At 36.1% G+C, this 11090-nt stretch overlaps 1 protein-coding gene and 1 pseudogene across 1 annotated transcript; one reads left to right on the forward strand and one right to left on the reverse strand.

Moving 5' to 3' along the window:
- LOC144356523 (uncharacterized) lies at nt 1-6169 on the forward strand (annotated as a pseudogene).
- Nucleotides 6170-6949: 780 nt separating this feature from the next.
- On the reverse strand, nt 6950-7870 carry LOC146747226 (uncharacterized). The gene is made up of 2 exons (XM_085498346.1): nt 7369-7870; nt 6950-7110 (listed from the first exon to the last, which is right to left on the reverse strand). Exons 1-2 carry the CDS (start codon nt 7868-7870, stop codon nt 6950-6952), a joined length of 663 nt encoding a protein of 220 aa, XP_085354472.1.
- Nucleotides 7871-11090: the final 3220 nt, after the last annotated feature.

Here is an 11090-nt window from a genome sequence, read left to right on the forward strand (position 1 = left end):
ATGGGTGAACACAGCAATATATATGCTAATGTCGATCTCCTTGAAGAAGATATTCCAGGCGCAAAATTATTAGTTTCTGACCCAGCAGATGCAACTATCAAACAACTAAGACGGTGGTTACAACGTAGGCGTGGAGCAACTACATCGGGAAGAAAATCTTACCTAGTTAAGAGGTAATAAATCACATCGCGTTGACTTTTAGTTGTCATCATAAAGTACCCTTGTAGTTTAAATGTCTGTCGGTTGCTATGTTCATTATTTCATTTCCCGGTGAATAAAAACATTCCAAATATTGGGTATGTGACTTTTTAAAATTAAAAATAACTGGCTGATTTTACTGGCGTAACTGACATGTTTAAAATCGTTCAATAGAAGTAAAGCTGTGCATCACAATTTATACTGTAGACTTATTACATTCTCAGAACATATTTTATATATAGGGAATATAAAAACGAGTGTCCTAATAAAACCATTCGATTTTTGGTGTGTTCTTGTAAGTTGTATTTGGTATATTTTTGTAGCAAGCATTGTATAGTCTTCTAGACATCCTTGTCAATACCACTGTGTACCTGTTCTCAATTTGGAGATTCTTTTATTATCAGGTGGGACTTTGTAATTTATTGTCTTACACACTTCCCCCTCTATTGTTTTAGAGTTCGTGATTATATATCAGGTGGTTTAGATAAAATCTTGGTGGATCCTGATAATGGAGCAAATATTAAAAGAAAGCTTGAAGGAAGAGGGCTACAATGTCCATCGGCATTGAGCAGTGAATTTATCATCCCACCTGAGGAAGGGTGGATTAGTGATTTATCTAAAGTTTATTCAGCAGTTTAAGTTAGAATAATGTCTGCATTAGTTATTAAAAACAGTTTAGACTACTTTAAAAATAGTATATGATATACATTTAACTGTTTTTTTTAAATTTCATATTTTTATTATTATTTACATTTTTAACTTAATATGTATTAGATATTTTAGTATTTTAACATGATATTAAATTATTTTATTTTATTTACCTGTAACTGAAAAAAATCTTTATAATGGTAATAATGATTTTTATTATTTTTATGATATTTATTATTATAAAACACTTTCCAGTTATAATAACAATCTGTTGCTTTCTGCGCTTTACTCAGGTTTATCAATCGCATTTTCTGTTTCTTCCAGGTACCTGAAGTTGACTACAGTGCTATGTGGCATTTCCTTGTAAACCAACCATATTTAAATGTGAAAGCAAAGGGTACTGATAAACAATTTGGCAAAGGTTATAGAACATGTTTGAAAAATCACCATTTGTCTACCTGAAGGCAATAATTCTCCCATTAATGAAGAGAACTGTCTACAGCACTTACATTGCCATCCACAAAGCAAATTTAATGATCCAGTCTGCCCACTGCACATGTGTGGCTGGTTTGTCAGGGGTGTGTTGTCATGTTGCTGCAATGTTATATGGACTAACTGATTATTCTTAAGGCAAACACACACAGTTTCAAAATACCTCATGCACATCAAGAGCACAGCAGTGGAGTGTACCAACCCGGAAACCAAAGATGGACAACATACCAATCCACCGTGCAGTTTTCAAGAAACACCAACCAGGTAAAACAACAAAACTCAAAACTGTTAACAAACACAGTGATCCAAGACATCAAGACACAGTTGGCAATAATGCTGAGAGAGTACATCATATGCGATATAAATTACAGTACAATAGTGGAAAGACTTGTGGTTTCCTACATGTAATGCCATTTGCATTGTCACACAGAGCTATCATTGCGAACCACACATACTCAGCTTGATATTGATAAACCAGCAAACACTGACACTTACCTAGATTCACCAAGTAGTGATTTTTGATAAGCAGTTTGACAAGAACAAGTAACGTAAATGAAAGCAAAAAAATGTACAACGTTAAGCTTTGGGACCCTGCAAGTAGGCCAATCTCACTGGTTCTCACCACAAGGGGTTACGATCCCCCTTACCAGTCCCAAAACAGAAATAAAACACACAACAAAGTTTAAAAACTACGTGATAATACTACCAGTTGATTTATTCGTGATAAAAAGTGGACATGATTTAAAATGACAGTAGGCGGGTTCAGTGTGTGAAAAAACAATGTTTTATTTGAGATTTGACAGTCACCCGTGACACGACGTGGCAGAGCGTACTCAGGCCACCCAACGTAGCTAACTGGAAGCTTGGTGTTTATAGCACCGTACCAGCAAAATTTGTACAGAGAACAAAAAAAAAAACTGTGAAAACCATCATTGCCACCTAATGGTGTGAGCTGGTCACGTGACATTAGAACAGCGAAACGAGACGGCCAGCCTTAGGATATCAAAATATCCGATTATGCATTCATGTTTGTCATACAATCTTTGCTTCATATATGTTTACAGTAGTAGTAGTGATCGGGAAACCGACCAAAACTTGAAGTGAAAATCAGCGTGATATACATAAAGTATGTCACCCCACGAAGCCGACTTGAAGCCAGGTACACCAGCACATATGGGTCTTCTCAATTGTGACGACCTTACCCGTGAAAACAATACCAATACAACAGACTGGTCCAGGAATATGAATAAAAATGGGATATTAGTGTTCGATTGCGAAAAATTGGCATGAACCAGAAATCTGCCAGTAGTGTATGCTCCATGTATAATGCGCCACTGCAAGTCCCCTTCTAACTTAGTAACCGGGGAAGCATAGCAAGCTATGAAGTTCGGTTTAACTTCTTCCGAGAGATTCAAGATTTCCCGCCACACTGTGTCACATTTATCCGTCCGGATGTCGTTTAATATGAAGCAATGTAATCATGTATTTATACACTGTTCCTTTTTCTAGTTTATATAAGGGCAAGTTTATTTCATTAGAATGATGAAGTTGGTAGTAGTCATTCCAGGGTTGGGGTGGTTTAATCTCGTTACTATTCAGGTAAGTGTTGATTGTTACTTTCTATTTTTCAGGAATACTTTGATGTAATGATTTTAAATGGAGATGTAGTGTGCGTTCCGATCGGATATTAAGTTTGTTGTATATCTCCGTACTCGAAGACCATGCTTTACTCTGTTTATCGACTAGGTCGTGTATCTTGATGATCCCGGCCGCCGGGAGAAATTTCATCAAAAAATTCTCATTGAAGGTAGGAAGACAAAGTAAAGGATTATTAAAAAGTGGCTCATTAAGGAGACTGACCAGATTAGTATCATTGATTTTACGCCTTTTTGCAAGCGAATTCCAGCAGTGTAACAGCCCAGCGTAAACACTAGGTAACTTTGGAAGTGGTAATGTTATATTAGTTGCAAGCAGATGCTTGGTGAGCATCAAATTGCCTACTTTACTGAAATAATAATCTGTGAATTTGAAACTGGGATGATCATAATCACTATACAAATATCTTTGAATATATTGAACACGATTAGCATTAATACGTGATTGTACGATGAGTTGGTGTAAAAGTTGTGATGAAACAAGTTGATTTACAACGAGAACACGCCCTCTATAGGACATTCCTGCGGCGAATTTAGACCAGAAGGCGATTTTGCCTTCAACATTTTGTACTAGTTCTGGCCAGTTTTTGTCCTCGTATGATTTCGTATTAGCCAGATATACACCAAGCAATTTTAGTCCCACATTATTCCATTTAATACTTAGTGACGACTCGTTACGATTGCGCCACCCGCCAGCCCAAAGTCCTTCGGATTTTTCGTAATTTATTCTTGCATTAAATGCTTGTTCATAGACACGAAGCCAATATGCAAGCTTATTGAAATCTTGATCACGTGTCATAGAGAATTCAACATCGTCAGCGTAGGCGGTTAATTTGCATCGGTAGCCGTTACTTTCAGGTATTTAAAGGCCCAGAATACCATCGTCATTTCGAATTTTGTCTAGAAGGGGTTCAATCGCTAAGACATAAAGTTGAGATGACAATGAACAGCCTTGTCTAATCCCTCTGGAAAACATAACAGGAGACGTGAGCGCACCATTAACACGAACAAGTGACTGAGCATTACCATACATAAGTTTGATATACGCAATAAACCGTGAACCAAAGCCAAAGGCTGACAGAGCACACGATAGGTACGAGTGATGTACTCTATCGAACGCCTTTTCTTGGTCCAGAGCTACGATGCCAAGTATGATATTAGATGTATTAGCGTAGTCAATGGAATCGCGTAGGAGGTTTATGTTATCGTGAATACGCCGATTAGGTATACTACAACGTTGGTCGGGATGAACAATAGTGACACAGTGAAAGCGTTTTAGTGAATAGTTTATAGTTGCTATCGAGCAGACTGACAGGGCGCCAATTTTTGAGCTTAGTGTTATCACCCTTTTTGGGGAGGAGAGTTACGACTGCACGCGAGAACGAGAGTGGTAACACGCCATCATCAATAGATGTTATAATGACCGCATGCAGATCTCTGCCTATAACATGCCAAAACGTTTGATATAATTCGTTTGGCAGGCCATCCAACCCCGGCGTGCGACCCCGTGGTAGCAGCTTAAGTGTTTTATTCAATTCATCGAAAGTAATTTCACTATCGAGATCCTCGCGGTCTTCTGCAGCGACTTGGGGTAACCTTGCAAGAATGATATTTTGTGCATTGGTGTCAATTGGATCCGGGCTATACAGATTTTGGTAAAAAGATCGAGTAAGCCTTTGAATTTCACTCGAGTCTTCAGTAATGGTGCCATCGTGTCGTGAAAGATGAACAATGGCTTTCTTTTTCCCATTTTGTTTTTCTAAACTTAAAAAGAAAGAATTACAAATATCGGTTTCATTAAGAAACTTATGGCGCGCGCGAGTTGCGGCACCTTTGGCTGCGTGATTTACTAAGCGCGCAAGTAATTCTTTTTTCTCAGTATACTGCCTAGGAAGTGGTGTGTTGTGTTTTAAATTTTTTTCGAGTGATCGTATTTCAGATTCCAGATCATTTGTGCATAGTTTGTAGTTGTTATGTTTATGATAACAATACTGTTGTGTCAAAAGTTTAACTTTATAAACACTGGTATTCAAGCACCAAAGTGGATTGCGGCGATCAGAGTTATTATGTGATATATTAATAAAAACCAAAGAATGGTCAGAGAGAGCAAGAGATGAATTATGAATTTCAACGGTTTTAACTTTATTACATAGATGTTTATTGATATAAAATCTATCTAAGCGCACCAGTGTATTACCACGGCCCCAGGAATACTGTTTTGTATCACCATGGTAATGGCGCCTACCGTCAACAAGTTTAAACCGTCGCATGATAGTGCTCAATAAGTTTGAAGTCCGCATATCCGGTTCTGAACCTCCATTGCGATCAACGTCGGGCGCAGTAGTACAATTGAAGTCACCTCCAATAATAATAGGATCATCACTTAATGTGTTTAGATGGCGTTTTAACAACTGGAACCAAGTAGTAGTAGTAGTAATTCCGATACACTTTCTACATCTGTGCAAGACAAATTACAACCTGCAGCGCCACCGTCACCTGCTGTACCACATAACCAAGACACAACATACCCATTATCAAAAGACGAACAATTCCAGATATCTTGTAAATCATTTATTGACAAACAAAAGCTTGACAATGAAAAAGTGTTGAATATTGAACTTGAAACCAGGGGGCAGTCGGAAAATGAAAAATGGCTTGAACATAGATGTGCCAGAGATACTGCTTCAGTCATAGGTAATATAATGAGTCGGCGGAAGACAACACCCCCGGATAATATCATTAAAAAAAATCATGGGATACAGCAGGTCAAAATATGTACGAAAAGCTTGCCAACATGGGCTAGATATGGAGCCAAAGGCTGCAGCTGCATATACACAACATATGATGAATAAAGGTTATGGTGTTTCCACATCAGAAGCAGGACTTGCTGTCATGCCTGAACACTCATTGACAGAAAAGTTATAGATACAACAAGCCGACCAAGTGTGGGGTGTTTGGAAATCAAGTGCCCGATGTCTGCTTTGTCAATAGAAAAGCTGTGTGAAGAACGTGGGAATGCATTCTCTCTTAAAAAGCACTCCGCAGGCTATCTGTACCTCAGCAAGAATCACCAGTATTTCTACCAGATACAATGTCAGATGGCTGTCACTAAATCAAAATGGTATACACAGAGACCCCAACTGGTACATATATTCATATTGAACGAATTTTTTTGATGAAGTGCTCTGGAATAATATTGTTTTCCCCAAGATTCTGAAATTTTCTACAGACTTTGTTATTCCAGAAATTTTGAGCTGCAAAATTAAACAGGGTTATCCTCTATTTCCAGAGCTTTTTACCTATAAGCAGAGAAGTGATTAAACTAGCCAGCCCTAATCTGATACTGTAAAATATTTTATTTTAGCTGGAATTAATTTTTGCTGAAAATACTTTTTGGGTGTTTTGTATGCAATTTATTTGTCACTGATTTTTGACAAGTTTTATGTGAAATATAGGAAAACAAGCATATTTGCTGTTTTTATTGAAGTTTTGTTACCGCATAAAACTAAAGTTAAACTGATATTTATTTTTCAATGTTTTTTTTTTACATTTTCCAATGCATACTATTAACAATTACACATCATTTACAACTTATTTTTTTTTATTATTGGTGCTATAACAATAATCACACATGCTGTATGTAAATTTAAATAATTTAAACACCATGTTTTAAGTGTAACTGTTTATTAATTTATTTCTTTATTTAAAATACAGTATTATCTTAATAAATAATACAACATCAACAGTATACACACTGTTTCTTATTAACCTCCGGTATCAAAGGAGGTAGAAAGTTTGTTAGAATGGCACAAATATAGAACATTTGATTTGCTATCCCACATAATGAAATGGGTATGGGTCTATCAAATATAGTTCTTTATTCTTTCCATACATCTTTCTACATGGATTCGAACGGATGCAATACTGCGAGTTTCAATAACATGTTCTATGGACATCTACTGACCTGCAGTTACAAATGGTGGTATATTTAGATTTGCACCAGTAGCTGCCAACTGGTCTTGTATATCAAATCCTTTGTCGGCCATAACACCATCTTCACGCTCCAATTTTTCTGGCAGTTTGCTCAGTTTGGTAATCTGCTTGTCTGAGATTGACCCTGAAATGATAAATTATTTCCATTTGTTATAACAAAATTAGTATGTGTGTGTGGTGGGGTGCATTTTGTAAATTAGTCAATACGGTTATTAAAATATTATTACACCAGAAGATTTATAATATATTAAATTCATCTTAACACATACTTTAAAACAACATACCTGTGTAAAGATCAGACACAAATGGGACTGCTCCACTGGGTGTAATTCCAATTAAAACCACTGTGTTATGACTTTTGTAACAGGAGTATGTGATGGACTGCATGTCAGGTGATGATGGATTTCCATTTCTATCTCAGTAGCATCTATTATTACTCTAGTAGCAGGATAGTTATCCTTAAAACACTGTGGCATATTTATATCAACAAGTTCCCTTGATGGCCATATATCAATCTCTTTGAGGTCGTGATACATTAAATTTACCCACTTGTTGAATAATCTAGACACAGTAGTCTTCGAAACATTAAAACGTTCAGCTAGGTCTTTTACAAACAGTCTAAGTCGCAGTCTACACATAACTATGATGAACTGATTCATGGGTGTCAATTTATCCCTGGGCGAGGTGATCTGGTTGACTGAATTCCCGAAATATTCAAAACAAATCTTAAAACGTTCGAAGTCAGGAAACCCAGTATAGAAAGATATGTCATCGTCATTATTGTTGAACTTCTCAATACCAAACGCTCCATTTCTTAGCTGGTCGACCACATTGTTGAGTTGCATATTTTCAGTGTGCTGTTTATGTTCATTTTGTCTATGCATGTCTAGTTCGCCTTTTAGCTGCTTAATGTCATTCTCTAGATGGTCTACCTAGCTTTTGTTTTTTTCCAACAGTTCCGCCATTTTGCTTACTTGGTTTCGTAGCTCCACAAGTTCTTCCGACTCTTTTTTATCCAATACATTATTACTACGACTGCTTTGGTCATGTGCTGCTTTTGACTCAGATAACTCATTTTTCAACGGTTTACGTCCACGGGAAAATGGTAGGTAAATGGCTTCCCCACTGCTTTTCTCCTCCGTCAAAATGGGCGATACAAATTCGCGTTTGTTTGGACTCCGCCTTTACTGTGTCGTTTCTAATAAGCACTGTATACTTCTTTAACAATGTTTCCTGCTTTGGTAGTCAGTAGAAATGTAAATTCTTATTCTTTGATGAATTATTGAAGCATAAAGGGACACAGCAATTGTAAGGCATGTTTATCTCAATCAGCGACTAAATTCAAAATGGCCGCTCCACACCGTCAAAAGTACCCGGATGTAAATACACCGGGGTCAAGCAAAGGTCACGGGAATGGCCTATGGATGTCATTTATTCAAGAAGAATTTAATGCTAGAGCAAAAGACTTTGAAGATACAATTCAAGATGAAAAGACAAACTTCATATAAACATGCCATTACCATACATATATCCATATGATAACACAGTCAAAGGGCGGAAAATCACTAATTCATGGAAGAATGCATTTGGAGTGGAACTAACAAAACTATGTAAAGAAAATCATCTACGGAAACTAAATGGACGGACTTCAGGCGGTTGGTTAGGTCAACTGACATGCCACGGTTATTGTTATGCAGCAGAGTGGACTATACAACCACAAGAGAAACACTAATACAGAATATCATCCATTTTAAAGATGAACAACTACACCAGGCAAGTGACCACTGTCTATAATCACAACTGTCTTGAAAACACCAAAACACATGAATGAAGTCATAAAACCAATACATCAATGCTATCAATGGAATGCAACAAATAAAAGCACTGGCAAGATATATATGAAGAAAAAGGGGAGAAGATTTGGTGTCATAGTAAATAATACTGACAATACAAGACATTGCAATACAATTCCAAAAGATGATACACAATATAAAAACTGGAAAACTAAAAACAAAAAAGAAGACCATGCATAGGAAAGTTAATTAAACAGACAGTCAATGTAATATGAAGAAAAAAGAACTAAAAACTCTTGCCGATATATTACAAAGAAACCTTTCAGATGGGATTCTTATATACTTTACTACACTAAGAAAAAAAACTGCAAAAATAATGCAAAAATACAAGAAGTGAAAAATATTATCTCGCATAGAGCTCGTAGATGAAAATGAACATGTACAAGAGTTTTGTGAGAAAATGAATTCAATCACAAATACCAAAGTAAATAGCAAACTGAAAGAAATCACACACTTTCAACGAATTAGAAACAATAACTGCCAGATAGAATAAAACAAATTAAAACACAACTAAAAGAGAAGACAACAAGAAATAACAAAGCAAGTAGGCCAGACTGTATCTAAGGAAATTAAAATACAGCAACATACAAATTAAACAAGCATTGAAACATATGTAAATTACGTGCTAGAAACAGGAGGTAACCCAGAAATATGGAACACTGGAGTTATTATCACAAGACACAAGCAAGGAGACAGGATGGGTACAAACAACTACCGTGGTTTATCAGTTGGTAATATCATAGCTAAAGTATTTATGATAATCATAAACCCATTGCATTTATATAGAATGTAATAAGATTATTCACCCAAATGAAGCAGGGTTCCGACAAAAACTCCAAACAAATATTCCGACTCTCAAATTAAATATATTGTTGTTTTGGGACCTTAAAAGTGTTTCGATACAATTTGGAAGAAAGCATTGTACTACGGAAATGTATATATCATAATTAAGAACATGTACACAAACATGAATTTTGTAGTCAAATTAGGTGATGTTATAACAGAACAATTTAAAACTGAAAATGGAGTTAAGCAAAATTGTCCTGTGAGTCCAAACCTGTTCCAAACTTCATAAATGACTCACGGAGCAGAGGCGGCGACCTTACTAGGGGGTCCTGGGGCATGCTCCCTCGGAAAAATTGAAATCCAGAAACTGTTTCGAGGGGCGACAGAACTACCACATTGCACTACTATCAAAATCCTATGAAGTACTACAAACTACATATAATCTCTCCATAAATGCACATCAGACAACAAGTAAACACAAAGAAAACGCAAGTAATTGTATTCAGGAATTCGGGATGCAAACCAGATACAAGGCGATTTGCATGTGGCAAATAAGAAACATTAAAGAGTCAATAACCTGCAGACATACTTGTGGCACTGGAATGTGGCACACCTATCCATATTAACATATACAGGTGAGATGTGTGGTGTTTTCCAAAATCAGACGAAACAGCAACATAAATATATCACCTACACTTTTGTCGTCAAATTCTTAAAATTGGCAACAGAGTGAGCAAAATTGAATGCAGAATGAAACATGGAAGAACATAATGTACTGCAACTGAATATTAGAAACATCTCAAGACGATAGACAGACATGGCCAACAATACTTACACAGAAGCATGTTTTACTATCTTAGAACGAAACTTTAAAATAAAAACAATGTCACAGATTTGACGAAACAATATTACATCAAAAGTACAGACAACAAAAGGGAAGTTCCAAATTATACAGGACATTCAAAAAGAATACATAGAAGTGATGTACAACCAACTGTATGTCAACAAAATGGCTCAACTTAAATTAAATTTTCAGAAACTTGCCATTAAAAGAGGTCGTTACACTAAACCAAAATAACCAGTGGAAGACAGACATTATGCTCCCATTGTACAAAGTTGAAAATAAGGAGCACCATTTAAGACATTGTAAATTATACACAAAACAAAAAGGCACCATGTTTTATACTTTAAAGAGTGCAAATGCAAATTACAATCCAAACATAGACATTTTTATAGCCCTCTATGTGTACTTGAGCAACAGTAAATGAACAAACAAAAGAATACACTTAGCCACACTTTTTTACTTTTTATGTACTCAACTTTTCGCATTATTACCTTTTGTTCATCTTATAAACCAAATTAGAATGGTTGTACTAAAGCTGTTATATATTTATCTATTAAAAATAAAATTAAATATGCTTCATGTTAAATTGAATTGTTGGGTGAGCATGGTAACTACATATCA

This window comes from Saccoglossus kowalevskii, chromosome 4 (genome assembly GCF_978046115.1).
Source record: "Saccoglossus kowalevskii chromosome 4, keSacKowa6.1, whole genome shotgun sequence".
In the NCBI taxonomy this organism is placed as follows: Eukaryota; Metazoa; Hemichordata; class Enteropneusta; family Harrimaniidae; genus Saccoglossus; species Saccoglossus kowalevskii.

Bases quoted from the DNA above. Each gene is read 5' to 3' on its own strand.
- LOC146747226 (XM_085498346.1), bottom strand. From the start codon at position 7,870: ATGCATAGACAAAATGAACATAAACAGCACACTGAAAATATGCAACTC. The intron at 7,111-7,368 runs GTCCATCACATA...TTATCATTTCAG, and splicing joins CCATCATCACCTGACATGCA to GGTCAATCTCAGACAAGCAG.